At 50.5% G+C, this 16,661-nt stretch overlaps 2 protein-coding genes across 5 annotated transcripts in view; both read right to left on the bottom strand.

Moving 5' to 3' along the window:
* ALDOA (aldolase, fructose-bisphosphate A) overlaps positions 1–10,190 on the bottom strand; it is a 14,042-nt gene extending 3,852 nt beyond the window's left edge. Inside the window, exons 1-4 of one of the 4 annotated variants that reach the window (XM_015419572.1) lie at positions 10,093–10,190; positions 3,317–3,442; positions 2,971–3,182; positions 573–627 (exon numbers count right to left, since the gene is read on the bottom strand). In XM_015419572.1, the coding sequence (XP_015275058.1) occupies positions 573–627; positions 2,971–3,182; positions 3,317–3,428 (379 nt within the window). In that variant the 5' untranslated portion in view covers positions 3,429–3,442; positions 10,093–10,190. Of the gene's footprint in view, positions 1–572; positions 628–2,970; positions 3,183–3,316; positions 3,443–4,301; positions 4,428–10,092 lie in introns of those variants that run through there. The other 3 variants (XM_015419573.1, XM_015419574.1, XM_015419575.1) reach the window with 3 other exon arrangements.
* Positions 10,191–12,869: 2,679 nt separating this feature from the next.
* Positions 12,870–16,661, bottom strand: LOC107117460 (crk-like protein). The gene is made up of 3 exons (XM_015419586.1): positions 15,002–16,661; positions 14,357–14,812; positions 12,870–13,596 (listed from the first exon to the last, which is right to left on the bottom strand). Exons 1-3 carry the CDS (start codon positions 15,173–15,175, stop codon positions 13,471–13,473), a joined length of 756 nt encoding a protein of 251 aa, XP_015275072.1. The 5' UTR covers positions 15,176–16,661; the 3' UTR covers positions 12,870–13,470.

The raw sequence follows: 16,661 nt of genomic DNA, 5'->3' as shown, positions 1-16,661 counted from the left end.
TTGGGGGGGGGGGGGACATGGTCAGGGCAGACATCCATGGAAGCGAATGACCTATGGACTCCCAAGTGCTATTTTATTGTATTTATTAGACTTTTTAGTCGCTGCTCACCCAAAGGGTCCCGTGGTGACTTACAACGTTAAAACCAATAAAGTAAAAATAACAAAGGCAAATATAAAACATTAACATTGAAATATGTGACTATCACCATACCACTATTAAAACAGCTCAAATGTAGTTACCCTCCAAAGGCCAACCTAAAGTATCCAGCTTTGCGTGCCCTGCAGAAACTAAAGAAGTCCAGCAGGGCACTGTGTCATCCAAAAGTGCATTCCACAGGGCAGGGGCCACAACTAAGAAGGCCCTGGCAACAGCTAACCAAACTATCCTGGGGCCAGGCACCTGCAAGTGGCACCTAGACAACGACTGAAGGGAGCACTGAAGTTATAACAGGAGAGACACTCCTGTAGGTATGAGAGTCCCAGACCGTAAGGGGTTGCCGGTTAGCCGAGTTTCCTCCTCAGTGGTTCTGCAGCTTCTCAAAATCTGTCCCAGGCACAACCTATAAACTCACCCTGGGTGGTGGTCTCCCCATTTGTTCCAGCGAGGGGCACAACACCTTTATCCACCTGGAGGAAGGAAAAGGAAAGGGAAGTCAGTCAATCTACAGACCAGTCACTTACTTCCTGGTACTCTTCTCTCATCTGCAGTGACGCATCTCGTCTCTTGAGAAAGCCGTTTTAAGAAGACTAGATCCCCTTTTTCTATCCTCAGCGTAACTCACCGGCCTCTCCAGTCCCAGCAGTTGAGTAGTGCGAGACCAAGTTCCACCTCATTCTGTCCTTACAACCGATGCTCCCTCTAAGCTGTGGAGTCTTGTGAGCAAAAATTCTACTTTGTGAGCTACTGGCATTAAAGTTGTGAGTGAGCAATTTGGCTGCTCCATAAATTAGCTTGCTCTGGAGCCATCCTTCCTGAGCTAAGACAAAAATGCGTGAGCTTGACAAGCTGGAGGCTAAAAAACTGTGAGCTAGCTCATGGTAACTCATCTTAAGAGGGAACGCTGCTTACAACGGCCGAGTCGCCTTGTGTCAGTCAGCACCACAACAGTTAAATGGGTGTCTGCCTGTGAGAGAGAGATTCCTACAGACGTGGCAGAACAGCCCCATTGTGACCTGCATGGCCTGCTCCATTCTGCCCTCCGAGGCGTCTGGGCATCCGTGGGCATCCAAGGTCACCTGGCTTTCCCCCGGGGATGTTATTTTATGTGTGTGACAACTTGCGGTGGAGCCCGCCCACTCTGCTCCCAGAGGACGAATGTCCTGGCCTCCCCTCCTTCCACAGTCTTCCCCTTTTAAATAGCACCTCCTACACTCCCCTCTAGGAAGAAAACCAGGAATCATGCTTGCAATGTTTTCATTGATTAAAGAGCTACCCCACTACCTAGCAGCAGAACTGTAGTTGGGCTCTTTTTTTTCTTTTTGGAAAATTGAATTGTTTTTAACATATACATACTCCTAGAACCTGTGGGCAGCAACCGTGATCTTAGAAAAGGAGCTCTGCCTTCCCTCAAACACAAGGGGAAGGCCTACTGGAGGATGTGTGGCCGTTACCTCAAAATGCTTTTCCATATTATCGACATGCGTGTTAATAACTAAACATATGAGATGAACAGTGCAATCCCCTCGGGATTAGGAATCGCCCTTGGAAGCTCAGCCATAAATTGCGTGGCACTGACAACGTGGGATTGGCATGAACGATCCACTGGACAGGGGTACCCCAATGGGGCTGATTTGAAGATGCCATCATCACCACTCAAGACCATCTTGTTCACAGAAAGCACTTCATTATTGTTATTATTGATATTATTCATGATTTTATTGTCTTATTGGGTTTTATGCATGGGCTCTTGCCCCCTTGTAAGCCGCCCTGAGCCCGCTTGCGGGGAGGGCGGGGTAAAAATGCCTAAATAAATAAATAAAATAAATAAATATGCAAAGTTATTCCAGTTGGGACCCCTTACGAAATCGGTGGGTAGTTCTGCAGAGGATGGGCACGGTCAACCAGCAGCTCAGAGAGGCAGCACGGTGTAGTCGTTAAGAGTGGCGGACTCTGCCCAGGGAAACCCGATCTCATCAGACCTTCAAAGCTAAGCAGGGCTGACCCTGGCAAGTACTTGGATGGGAGACTTCCAAAGAACACCTCAGAGAATACCAGAGCTGAGAGACAAAGGCAGGCTATCAAGGCACTTCTCTGAACATCCTCCATATACCAGTAGGAGTCGCCAGAGGTCACCATGTCTCCCAGGCATGGGCACGCAAAAAGACACAAATGCAAAAATACACACCCCCCCCCAAGTGGCAGACTCTGATCCAGAGCTCTGGGTTTGATTCCCCACTCCTCCTCTACATGACGCCAGCTGGGTGGCCTTGTGCCTGTCACACAGGACTCTCAAAACTCTCTCAGCCCCACCTGCCTCACAAGGTGCCTGTAGTGGGAAGGGGACGGGAAGGCGATTGGAAGCCACTTTTGAGACTCCGTAAGGTAGAGAAAAGCCGGGTATAGAAACCAACTCTGCTTCTTCTTCTTACGAACAGATTACATGAAGAAAAGGCCCTTCCATTCAGGTCTTATATGAACAGTGGAGGAAGACTATGTAGTGAACGTGTGAATAGTGGGAAAGGACTACATCGTCTTCGGTTTCATAGATTATCTCAACAAATTAGCTCCGTTAGTCCAGCAACGTGTGAGCAACCTGATCTAAATTATCCAGCTCCCCCAACATCTTCACTGACACCATGCTGGTCTGAGCGGGAGTCAAATATTATAGGCTCCCCCCCCCCTTACCTTTTAAAAAGGTCATACGACCTCCCTAAACACAAATCTCTGGAGTTCAGGAGACGCCCTAGCTTCCGGGGCAGGAAAGGGCTGGAGACGTGAGGGGCATTGGCCACAGCCTCCATGCTGCTTACCTTGATGCCAACCACGGCGCCCTTATCCTTAATGACCTTGGTGAACTGGCGGCCGTCGTCAGCCTTCTGGTACATGGTCTCATGGAAGAGGATAACGCCACCGATGCAAGGGTTGACGCGGTCATCGGCGGTGAAGAGCAGCTGCCGGTAGTAGCGGCGGTTCTCCTCGGTGTTCTCTGTGCCAATGGAGCTCAGGCGCTTGGCGATGCTGCCTAGGAGGTGGGTGGATGGAACAGGAGTTCATCAGGACCCCGCAGCCCCTTGACGGGGGGTCTAAATCCCCAGCCTTCCTCCTCTCCCGTCCCCTCCAGGCCCAGCTCCTGGAAGGGGCACCTGCAGCCCTTACCGGTGGACTCATCTGCAGCAAGGATGCCTTTGCCAGCTGCCACGATGCGATGGGCGTTGTCTGACAGCTCCTTCTTCTGCTCAGGGGTCAGGGCTGGGTATTCGTGAGGCATCTTGAACGGCTAAACTAGAGAAAGGGAAGCGAAGCGTGAACAGGCCGGCAACGTGGTCCGCGATCTCGCCCCCTAGAGGCAGGCCTCGTTACTGGTCCCATTCCTGTGCCTGGGAGACACTCTTGGGCACCCATGCCAGACCAGTGACCTTGATGCCTGTGCAGAGGCTGGCAAAGCCAGGGGGTGAGGGGAAAGAGGGCTGAACAACTTCGCCACACCCTGCTACTGCAGAGATTGTCGCTCAATGGAGGAGAGGGATTCCCAAACTGAAGGCCAGAAGGGCTGGGTGCCTGTGAACAGAAATCAGGCCAAGGACGTTTCAAGGGCAGAGGGCTCTCCTCCCGTCCCCCAAGGCCCCTTACCCCAGGTGTCGAGACAGGTGAAGTAAATAAAATCGATGCACCAAGCTTTCCCCTCCCCCTCCCAGCCCCGCTGCCCCGGGGGTCTCTTTCAAAACAGGAGAAACGAGTCTCCGGCAGAAAGCGGAAAACGTGGAGGACGAAAAGGAGAAAGCGTTTCCCCCCACGACGGGGAACTATAAAACCTTCCTAGTAGAATCAAGTCTTCTCTCTACCCCATGCAACAATTGCACGTTAAACTTCACCACGTGACTGGCTTCTCTCTCACACACACACACACACTCTCTCTCCTCCTCCACCACCACCACCACCCCATCCCGTTCGGCGTGGCTTCCTCCCTCCCTTCCCCCAGTCATAGTTTACCGTCTCCATTTTAACTTCTGCCTCCGAGAGCAATTTCTGCAGTTTATAAACTAGAGGGAAATATTTTTAACCACCTAAAAGCTTTCCTTAATCCTTTCGGAGAACCTCCCCGTCTCTTCTAGAGCAAAGCGAGGCAGCTCGTCTTTCTCACCTTAGCTGAATGCGTGCGTGCGGCGGGAGAGAATATCGGCCCTGGTTCCCCTCCTAGCAACAGCCACCGAATTCTGGGATGCGCGCGAGGCGAGTGAAGAGGCGCAGCGGAACGTTTGTGAGCCCAGCGTTCCGAAATCGAACGTCATGTAGCTCGGCCGGGCGGAAAAGGGTGTGAAATTGACTCATACAAGAGGAGGAGGAGGAGGTGGGGAGGAGACTTAAAGAGCCCGAGTCCTCCCCCCCCCTCAAATAGCGGGAGGTATTTATTTAAATATAAGGAAGCGAAGGAATTCTTTCCCTTTATGTTGACTCACACAATATGGAAATAAAGGGGTTTAATTCACGCCGCCTAGCCAGCAACTGAGTAACAAATCAAAACTCCTGTTCTCTTGCCGGGGGGGGGGGGTAAACAAAGTCGGATTCCGTAGGACTTCCGAGTACAAGTAGGCTGCAGGCAGGATCGGACTGCAGAATCAAACATGACCAAGCTAAAAATTAAAGGGAAAAGGAGCGCGGGGAAGACGGGGGGGAGGGAGGAGGAATGGGTGGGTATGTGTACAAATGCTAGGGTGAGGCGGAAGAAAGAGGTCGTTAATGGAGATACTGGAACAAGAAGGGAAATAAAATTGCCCAACGTAAACACGGAATAAAGGCTGGCTTATAATAATAATGAGGTGGCTCTAGCCCAGTGTCGAAAAGAGAACAGCAGACCACCCACGACTGCGATTTCAGCACAGGCCAGGGACTCCCTTGGTGTTCCGAAATATAGGACCTTGTAAGTTAGCCAACAGAAAAGTGACCTGCCCGGCTAAAACCGTTCTGGTGAGGCCTGAGCAGGTTCCAGAAGGCAGAGAATGTTGAGAGAAGAAAGTGAGCCTGCTTCCACCCCTCCCAGAGTACAGAATCCTGGAAGGCCAGAGGGGGGTAGTTCCTTCCCCTCACTGTAATTTCTCATCATTATTATTCATATTTGTATCCCAACACAGCCCCACGAGCTCCACCTCGATTTCCACCTAGCACAATTTGAGGAGGGGCTGTAGCTCAGTGGAAGAGCCTCTGCTTTGCAGGCAGAAAGTCCCAGGTTCTAATCCCCCGGCATCTCTAGTTAAAATGGACCAGTCGCCACTCTGAATAGACACTACTGACCCTGATGGACCGATGGTCTGACTCAATATAAGCCAAGATCACACCACAAAATCTTGGTTCCTTCAGTGCCATAATTAATATGCATTTGAATCTCTATATGGATAAAGGTAAAGGCTCCCTTGCTCGAAACCAAGTCGAATCCAGCTCTAGGGTTGCGGTGCTCATCTCCGTTTCAAAGCCGAAGAGCCAGCGCTGTCCGAAGACGTTTCCGTGGTCATGTGGCCGACATGACTAAACACCAAGGCGCACGGAACGCTGTGACCTTCCCACCGAAGTGGTACCTATTTATCTACTTGCAATTTCTTGCTTTCAAACGGCTAGGTTGGCAGGAGCTGGAACTAGAGACGGGAGCTCACGCCATCATGCGGCACCCAGGTCTCGAACTGCTGAACTTACTGCGGCTCCTTATCTATATGGATACCTGCATGCAATTAAAGGGTAGTGGAAGCCACCGTTTTACTATTCTTTTTTAAAAATAGTTAATACCAGAGAAGCAAATGGAGGGAAGAGTTCTGTGTGAAGCAACAGGGGGTAGGAGCCATATAAACTCTTGCTTTAGGGATTTTTCTAGGACCCAGCACCCCTACCTACAATTCCCCTCCCCACTCTGAGGAATGAAGACTTCCCCAAAGGCACGCCTTGGGGAAAGAAAGGAAAAAACCAGATTTGTGGCTCCAAGGGTCTTTCCCCCTTACAGCCTCTCCAGTTTCAGAATTGACCTTTCAAGGGGATACCCGATCCCCCCTTCTCCAGCTCCTCTGTCCTTTTCTGAAGGACACCGAGCTATTTCTGGATCCCCCATTGGGGCGGGGGGGGGGAGAGATTGGGTTTAGCAGCAGAAAGAGCCAGGCACACAGGGAGATGATTGTGCACAAGAAACAAGCGGTGTGGCATTGGGGTGGTGGTGTTACAGAGCGATAAGGTAGAGCCAGTGAAATGGAGGAGGGGGGAAGCAGAGGAAACGGGTTGCCTGAGATATATCTGAAGGGGAATTGCGCACTGTTGCGTGGGAAGAGGTTTCATTAAAAATCAGTGCACTTCAGCCTCCCAGTTACAGGCGTTGAGGGATCAGAGTGCTAGTTGATAAAGAGCACCAGCTGAAGCAGCTGACCTACGGAGTTATCAGCGAAGGAGCTGCCTGGCAGGATTCACTGCCTATCCGGGTGGGAACAGGGAGGGTGCTTTAACAGGCTCCCTCTAAGCTCTTCCTGCACCTGTAAACAGTGAAGCTGCAGGGCAAAAAAGGTCACAGATAGGAGATAAGGCTGGGAATCCTGGAGAGAGAGACATGCACGCAGAGCCCACCTGCAACAATACCTCCAAACCTGGCTGCCTTATCATTGTCACCTGAACAATTCTGGATCCTATCCAGAACTTGATTTCAGCCAGGGAATTGGTTTCTACTCAGTTTTGCTCCCATGAAGACCTGACCAACAATGAATGCCTTTTGCTGGCTCCTGAAGAACCAGATGTCTCTCCACCAATGTGGGTGGGGGTTAGAAGACCGGAGTCAGAAGGCATCGCTTGTGTGAACCCAGGCCTTCTCATGTGAGAAATTAAGCGCCAATTCTATCTGCCTGCCTGTGGAACTAACCACCCTAGACTTAAAGTGCACAGAGAAACCACTTAAAGCAGACACATTTCACCTCCTTTTAATTATTTTTCCATTTTGCAATCGGGGCAGTTAAAGAGTGGCCAGAGAGTAACTCTCCACGCACAATTTTCTGGATGCATGTTTACTGCAAAGTAAGGACCGTAATCTGCCTTAGAAGCTGCAAACAGAGAATCAAGAAAGATGAATTTAATATGCAAGTCAAAGATTGGGACCGCATGTATGGGGGGGTGGGGGTGGATGTTAATATCGGGAGACATCTCTCGGGAGGTGCCATTTTTGTGAAAACAGCAAATGGGAGAGTCAGTAGACGCTGTTCTCCCACGCCCTGGCACAGAGGCAAACCGGGTTATATAACACCCTATATAACGCCTGGGAAGTGAAAGGCCAGCCACGTTTTGATTGATGACGGCAGAGACAGGCCAGCCACCTGTGGGGTCAGGGTGACAGAGGATCCCAAACCCGCCGCCCGCCCCCTGCCCTATCTTTGCCTGGTCTCCCAAATCAGAAGCTGCCTAGCCCAGCTCCGCAAAATCCTAACCGGGCTTCTCTTGGATTGATTACGGTAACAGCTGAGTCACCGGTTGGTGTGCAGGAAAGCACGTAGCAGGCCTGCGGGGGGCCGCGAGGGAAGCCTGCAGTTTTCGCCGCTTGCTGCCCCCTCCCCTGTTTTAACAAGCAGGTCGGGCTATTTGGGGGCCGCTCGACCAGAACCAAAAGTGCAGAGCGGCTAGAAAGGTCACCATCCGTTTCACATTCCCCTTCTTCATTCACAGTGCCGCCACCCCCCACCCCCCTTCTCATTCCCACAAGTATTTATTTGTAACTATCTTTGACCTGCATAAATCGATCAGTTGCCAACTCCGGGGGATTTGGGGGTGGAACGGGATCTCGGTGGGGTAGAATGCATAGACGCCACCCTTCAAAGCAGCCATTTTCTCCAGGGAAACTGATCTCTGCTGTTTGGAGATCTGCTGTAATTCCAGAGGATCTCCAGACCCCACCTGGAGACTGGCAACCCTATCAGTCTGCTCTGATTTTGCATTTGCAATTTGTCACACAGATCAGAGTCCCTATTCTACTGTTATTCACAAGACCTCTGTTTGCCCACCCAGCCCTTGCATCAAACAAGTTTCCCGCCTAAGCGTTCCTGTCTGGAACGACAACCTGTCAGGCAACTATTAAACGGTCAGTTTATTCCCATCACCTCTTGGATTTCTGCATATCAGAAAGGCCAGCCCTTGACACAAGAGGGACGCTGCTTATTCTGCAGGTCTCCTGCGGGTAATCATTTCTGTATTACTTCTCCCATGCACCTCTAAGGGAAAAATAAATCCTGCAAAGCTTACGCTGCTTTGAGCAAGTCTTAAAATATCACATAGACACCCCAATAAAATTACCAGTCCCACCATTTAAAAAGGCAGGAGAGAACAGACAGGGTCCAGATTGCCAGTCTGTTTTTCCTGGAAGGATTCCTCCTCCATCTCTTAAAAGCTGCCTGCCAAGCAGAAACTCGTGATGGGAAGCTTTTTATCACCACTTCATCTCCATACTAGGAAAAGCTTTATGGAAGTTTCTACATGGCAGGCTATTGTTGAAAGCACAAAGTCCCCTTCCCCCCAAACAAGCTGGGATCCTTAACTCTAGGGGAGTGAAAGCGAGGAGCCAATAATACCCCTATGATGTGCACTGAGCTACCACTGCACAGTGAAATGTGCAGAATCAGAGTAGACTCCCTCCAAAAACAACTGCAATACACAGTGAGCTGATGCTTAGTATACAAAAAAGGATACACCCCCCTGCCATAGAGGGGCTTGCAGTCCTATCTCAGAAATGTTCCCTAGTGACGTTTTTAAAAATTATTTTGGAAGGCTTAAAAAAATCTGCACTGCAGAATGCAAAGCAAGAGGCAAAAATCTTAAAAACCCATTCTGTTTAAAAGCAACTAGCATTCCAGTAAAAACAACAACATGGTACTCTAGTTAGCTCTTGCAGTTCCCACTTAGGAAAATTGCCTTGCACACAGAAAAGGGGGGCGGGGGCGGGGGCAGAAGCCTGAGAGTTATGGAGGAAGAGAGATGCCACAAGGAGCTGTAGGCAAGGCCAGGTTATGGTTTTGACAGCCCCAGTTTAAGGGACAAAAAATGGGAAGGTGTGGCTGCTGGCACACATGCACACCCCGAAACTTCGCAAAGCCAGATTGGGCAAGCAACAGAGGAAGGATTGAGACAGCCGCCCGGCTCTCTGCTGCTCCTCTGCCCCAAACACCAGCAGATCGGAACAGCATTTCCTCCAACCATCAGCCACCCCGCAAGACTTATGCAAGTCATGACAGGGGGCAGAGGAAACGGCTGTGCTGGAGAGGGAGGGGGAAGGCCAGTCAGTCCCTTTCCGCCTTCTCCTGACCTGACTGGGACAGCCAGAACTCTTGGCAGGCACACAGAATCCAGAGTTTTAGGCCTTACCCAAAAATAAAGGGAAGAAATGGGGCGGGGAATGAACGCCAGCGTTTCTTTTAAAAGCCTTTACAATTGCAGTCTGTCAGAAGGGGAACACAGCCAGACAAGGGCTGCGGTCACACACACTAAAAAATCCACTTTCAGTGCACTTTCCAACTGGACTTTACTGTGTGAACTGGCAAGATCCAGTTGGAAAGTGCATTGAAAACGGATTATTTAGTGTGTGTGACCGCAGCCAAGGTCCGCTTTTGGCCCCAGCCTCAGTTTACACTGGCATGTAGATTAGAAACACAGTATTTTTTTTAAAAAAAATAAGATTACAAAAATTAAAAGAACAATCTTGCCAGCGACACTCCCGTTTCACAGACAAGCCCCTTCCCTACCCTAAAGGGTAATGCTCCTGCTGCCCCACCCCCGGTTCCCCCGCTCTGCAAACCGCCTCTCGTAGGCTACCGATTCTAATCTCCCTCGTCGCCGCCTCTGTCGCTACTGCTATATGCCTCTCAAGCCGTCCTCTAGAGTGGCCTCTCCAACCCACCCCGGCCCCATCCGCGTCTCCGGCGCCCGCGTACCGTGGGTGTAGCGGGGGGGACTCTGGCAGACACGGCGGCTCCGGAGGGCTGCTGGGTGACTGGCAGAAGCCAAGGCAGCGCGTGGGGCTATAAAAACGGGCCGGTGGGCGGGAGGGGGGCCGCGCTAACCTTCTCCCCGACCCCTGGCCTTTTGCGCGGCAGGCTAAATTTAGGCCTCGGGGTCTGGGAATGTGAAACACGAGGCCCCTGACATTCCCGGCAGTGCAAGGAACAGCTATGGTCACGGGGCGAGGGGCTGAGTGCGTTGTGGGACTCCCCGGCCCTAAACGTGGCTCAGTCCCAACCCTGGAACATTTCCCTGCTTGCGGCGTCCTCACTTTGGCCCAGCTCAGCCTGTATGTCCGGCGGACCGGCCCTTTGTGACTGCTAGCATAAAGCCCCCCCCCCCCCCCCCACCCCACCCCTATTTCTCACCCACCCAACAGGAAGACTAGATGAGGTTGCTTTGTTGCCCCCCCCCCCACCTTCCATCTTGAAGCGCCTTCAAGTAATTCGCTTGGAAGGGGGCCAACTGGTTGCAGGCTCTGCCCCAGAATCTGAAGTCTCCCAGTGCCACCTGCTGTTCCCCAGGAGGAACTACAACTCAGCTCCGAAAGACTTTTGGGTTGGAAGACGTCAAACAGCAATTTGGAAAAATAAAAGGAACGTCACTGGAGTGCAAAACTTATTTTTATATCGCGTAGATGCTTGGAATGTAAGGGCTGGAGAGAGTCGGGGGGGGGAGGTTTTGAGACTATCCCACCAGTGAAATGAATACATCACACTCTCACCCAAACCACAATAATAGCATAGATTGGAACTTTGAATAACAGGTGCCCTTCCTGGGGCATGGGGCTGGTCGTACCAATAAGAATCCAGCTGGATTGTGGTAAGACTCAGAATCCACCTGTTTTTGTACAAACCCCATGTCCACATGAGGCAAGCACCCCCTCTAAACATTCTTCTGATAAAAAGGTATTCTGGTTTTATATTATGTAAAAGCAGTGCTCCGGGGTGAAGAACAAGCGTTGGCATGATAAGAATGCTTCCTTGGATATGGGTGAGGTTGGACATGGCAGAATTCTGAGGAAGCCAACATTCCGCTGTTGCATAGAAAAGCATATTTGTTTTGGTATTTTCACATTGAGGGCTCAGAAGATAGCAGGGATACATTATTTGGTGACTTCCCTAGTGCTGAAGTCTTCTCTTCCAGGGTACTCTTTTAAGTTCTTCTCTTCTCTGCCCCCCTCAATGACCCTCAACTGTCATCAACATTCCACGATTTTAGGGCACATTCTGTTTTCCCCAGGTCATGGGGAATCTTTTTCAGATTTAGAAAGACACATTTTTTCTGTATGCCTGAGGGACCTCCTCCTGCAAGTATGCAGAAACCCCCACCTCCTTTGGGTCGCCTTCTTCCAGTGCTCTGATTGTGAAGTAAAAGTGAGTGAACACCACCTGGCACCAAAGTTCCCTCTAAGCTGTGGAGTCTTGTGAGCAAAAATTCTACTTTGTGAGCTACTAGCGTTAAAGTTGTGAGCAAGCGGTTTGGCTACTGCATTAAATTAGTTTGGTTTGGAGCCCTCCTTCCTGAGCTAAGACCAAAATGTCTGAGCCGGAGGCTAAAAAACTGTGAGCTAGCTCACACTAACTCAGCTTAGAGGGAACACTGCCTGGCGCCAGATCTTGTTGAGTTAAACACCGACACCACTCGCTGAACCAGCCTTATAATTTTACGTATAAAATAATACACACCCGTGCCTTTCTCTTATTTATAACACACCTGTATTCAAACAAAACCTAATTTTTCTGTGCCATACAAACCTATCCTTCAAACAGCATGATATTGGAAAGTCTGACATTCTGGTTATACCAACAGTGTTGCTAGATAATGTATCAAGGTAAGGACAGTGGGGTTCTGCCATCCAGGAAACCAGCACACTCAGTAATGTGCTGCCCTGAGTTGCCATCAGTGTTCCCTCTAAGCTGAGTTGGTGTGAGCTAGCTCACAGTTGTTTAGCCTCAGGCTCACAGATTTTTGTCTTAGCTCAGGAAGGAAGGCTCCAGTGTTCCCTTCTAAGCTGAGTTGGTGTGAGCTAGCTCACAGTTGTTTAGCCTCCGGCTCACAGATTTTCGTCTTAGCTCAGGAAGGATGGCTCCAGAGCAAACTAATTGATGCGGTCGCCAAACAGCTCGCTCACAACTTTAATGCCAGTCGCTCACAAAGTAGAATTTTTGCTCACAAGGTCCCACAGCTTAGAGGGAACATTGGTTGCCATCCTTCAGGTGGGGCCTGGAGATCTCACGGAATTACAGCTCCTCTCCAGACTACAGAGATCAGTTCCTCTGGAGAAAATGGCTGCTTTGGAGGGTGGACTCTGTGGCATTATATCCTGCTGAGTTCCCTGCCTTTCCCAAACTCTGCCTTCCTCAGGATATCCCCTCCCCCAGATTCCCAGGAATTTCCCCACACAGAGTTAGCAACCTTATGCCATACCTATTTACACAGATGCTGCTGATATAAGATGAAAAATGAAAAGTGGAAACACCATGGAGACCACATGTGGAAACCAAGAAGCCCCAAAGAGGCCTTGGTACAAACGGCTTCGAGTCTCTCTGCTGCCTACAGCAACAGGCTTGGATCCAGTTTACCATGGCGACGCTCTAGGCCTGGATTATGATGCCGGTTACCGTAGCAACACCACCCCTCTTCTCCCACACCCTTTGCCCCCTTTCCCCAGAATGAGTAAATAACGGCACAGAATAGCTTAGCAGGAAACTTTTAATTAACAAGGCAGTCGGGAAGAAACAAGTGGGGCGGGATTCCCGTCCTCCACCGAAGCCAAGCACTCTCTCTGCCCCATGCGAGCAAAGTCGACGACAACGACAAAAACAAAATTACACAAAGAAGTAAAAGAGGTCAACAACCAAAGGCCCAAAGGATCAGCAATAAAGGCTCACAGCTTATGGGGGCAGGTCACAGGATTTCGAACTGCGAGATTCAAGGGCACATAACCAAGTTTCAAATCACAAGGCCAAAGGGTCAGAGTTCCTAGCGAACAACTATGATGGAATCTATAAAAGGTCAATGTTCGGAAGGTCAACTACCACAGCATGTAAGAACAGTGAGTGAGTCAGGGAGCCATCTTTAGAAGACAAGGAGTTCGAGGTGGTAGAAGCCGTCAGTATGCCAGCAGCTGAGCGTCAATGAACAGATGCTCCGTAACATCCTCTAGGGAAGGTCGAAATTCAAGGGTTTTTTTGTGTCAGGAAGTATGGGTTTCAAGATGGCCAGAAGCTCACAGGTGTGGGTCAGAGTTCAGGAGTTGTGACCTCCTCAGGGGAAATAAAAAAGTTCAAGGGTTACACCAAACACGCTCAGCTGGCTTCCTCGGGGTCGAGGACTTTGACGTGGGTGAACGGGAAGTGGCCACGGCGCCCATTCAGCTCCCCCTCCCATTGGCCGTTGACATTCATCTTGGTAACAGCAATGAGGTCACCCACCTGTAGAGCACCAACGAGACACTGGGGGTTAGAAAGGAGAGAAGGTCATTTTCCCAACCCCCAACCCCTTACCCACCCACCCCCCGGCACAGGAAGACTGCCCATCTTATCTTTTCCCATACAATTCCGTCTTCTGTACACACCTTCACCCAATCGGCTGCAGCTTCACATCCTCACCCTTCATTGTCATTTTGAACAAGGATCAAGGCTGTATCAGATCTGCATGAGTCCGATATCGCTACCCAGGAATGTTATCTGTTTCACAGTATCTGATGGCTGGGAGTGACAAAACCCAATTGCCCCTATTTGTTTGATTTCAAAGTTCCTAACATGCACGATCACAGAGAGTATGTTGTTAACCAGTAAGGGAGGTTTGGGTGGGTGGGGGAAGAGTCTAATAAGAGATTGCTTGGGCCTTTTGCATTCCACATGGGTTTAAATCATTTCCCCCTTTGCCCGAGCAAATGCACTAGGTCTCCCCTCCTTCTCCCAGTCCCTCCACTGCTTCACCGAGTGTTCAGATTTGCAACCCTCCACCAAAAATTCTGCAAAGGCGGGTGTGCCACTTCAAATAATTTACCTGAATTAGGTTAAATTAGCAAGACCTATTCAGGATTTTTGTCCCGGGGCGTGAGGAAAGCTAGCGCCGAAGGCACTGCCCACCATTACTGCAGACTCAGGCCGTTCCAGCATACCTCCCCCATGCAACTGCCCTAACTTTCTGGATTCTGAAACACTCAGTGTGACTCTCAGTACTCGCCTCAAAGGCCAGCGCCGTCTTGTCGTTGGCCCCCGGCACCCTTCGTTGCACTGCTCTCGCGATTACCGGAGCATGGCGAGGGGCACCGTGGCTGCTGGGGTGAGCGTACGGGCAGGGCTGGACGTACGGCACAGGAATCATTCCCACTCGCCCGTCTGCACGCTGTGCCGTCCACCATTGCTCTTCGGGCTTAGCCAGCACCCTCAGAGGTTCCCCTTTCGAGAACGGGAGGTCTTCCTGATCGCGGCCGACGAAGTCGTAGAGGGCGCGCACCCACTCGCCGGCGGGAGGGGGCTGGGCAGAGGCAGGGGCCACCACCCGACCCACGGGGGCTACCAGGGTGGTAGTGTCCAGGTAGTGGAGGCGGTAGAAATCGAGCAGAGCTGGGAAGCCGTCAAATTCGTGCTCCCCGATCCGTAGACGCCCAGGGAGGCTGTTTATGATGTAGTGAGAGACCTGGAGGAGACAGAATGGCAGAGAAGCCTATTGTCATTGTACTACGACACTCAGTCTCAATACGTGCAGGGCCGTTATCCTCTATCTCACGTGCAACCCCACCCGTTCTGTTGAATTCGTCAGCCATTTGAGCACCATCCTCCTTCCCCTCCTAAAAGGAACTTTTCCTCACAAAGGCTCAGAACTCACCTTGGAGCTCTCGCTGACGGAGAGCACATAGTCACCGGGGCATGTGGTACTGTCCCGCACCAGGAAGGTTCCATGGCGGTGTCCCTGGAGACATGCAGCCGCTTCCTGACGACTCAGAGCTCCCATATACCACTCGTGAGCATCCCCAAAAGCCGACATGGCTTGGAGAAGCATCAGGGGGTGGAAGACCCACCACTCCCTTCCACGGTATTATTCTTGAGAAAACTGATACAGGCGCCCCAGTGCTTGGGCGCAGTTGTTGCAAACTAGAAAATCAGCCTGTTGAATATTTAGGGCACAACTTCCATTCAGCAGGGATTGATTTCCTCAAATCCCACGCATTTGTCAAATAATCCACCCCATCCCAAATAAAAGTATTTCCTTCGTATTATCTAACTCCACCCCAGAATAAACATGTTTCCTTGGTATTGCCTAACTCTCAAGTTTTCTCACATGCCTCAGGTAACCAAAATGAGCCCCCTCCCCAATAATTACAGTATGTTTCCAAACTTGAAAGAAACAGCTCAGGAACACCAGTGGAACTTCAACGGTCTAAAATGAAAGTGTTGGGTTAATGGAGAGTCACACAAATTTATGTGGCCCCTAAATTCCCTCCCATCTCCAATACAATACAGAGCTCCAAGAATTACAGCCCAGCTTTCCCTCAATGATCTACTCCATTAAAAGCTAAACAGGTACTCAAAAGACAAAATTCTGCCAAGTAACCTTCAATGTACCATACAATCAAATCACTCCATGGAATATCCACCAGGGATGAAATACAGCTTTTTAGAAATCCCCAGGCACCAGGAATTCCCTACAACATTAACAGTTGCATCTGGTGAATTCACTCCCCACACACCCATCCATTTACCAAGGAAATCCCAGCAGCTCCACTGAGGACCTTCCAAATGGGAAGGGGCAGTGTGTTTTTTGACCCAAGGTTTTGGGGAGCTGTCCCACTCACACCCTAATGTTTCCCAAACGATGACAAACACAGACCCATAATTATTTATTTTTTAAAAAATACCTTCTACAGAATTACAAAGCCCTAAAACTATACACCATCCAGTTCATCGGTATATGCCCTAGAAAGAATTCCAACAGAGAATAAAATGCATAAAATAATCAACCTCCCGAAATTCTGACCATCCAACACATCTGCCCCCCAAGACCTTCTCACCGATTTCCCACCCCAGGAACTCTTCCACCCCAAAGCAAAACAGCACCCCCTAAAATAATGCAACCCCTCGCCCCATTACATCTCACGCTCCACCGCCCCAGGGTCCTCACGCGACACCCCAACGCTGCATTGCAGCCCCTTCAACTCCGCTCAGCAACCTTTTCCCCCCCTGAATGCACCAGCAAATCAGCTGTGCACCCTACAAATGCTCTTCAGCGTGCCACTCCGCAACAGCGCCACAATAAAGCCTCTTCCCTCTAGTTTGCACATGTCCTGCTTTTATGCCGTCGCTTCTCCCGGGGAAATGCCACCGGTCCTGATTTCCAGCTCCCTCTATTGCAGCCTATTAACCCCTGCTCCCTCCCCAGAGGACCCAGGCATCCTAGTTCCCACGTCTCCCACTTCAGCCCCCAAACCCAAGAATTCTAGCGCCCAGCCTCCCCTCCTGTCGCTCAAATCTCTGCCCGCAACCCTGGC

Source organism: Gekko japonicus, unplaced genomic scaffold (assembly GCF_001447785.1).
Source record: "Gekko japonicus isolate JY-2015 unplaced genomic scaffold, Gekko_japonicus_V1.1 scaffold923, whole genome shotgun sequence".
Taxonomy (NCBI): Eukaryota; Metazoa; Chordata; class Lepidosauria; order Squamata; family Gekkonidae; genus Gekko; species Gekko japonicus.
Note: the sequence above shows the minus strand (reverse complement) of the source record. Positions and strands in the feature narration are given on the sequence as shown.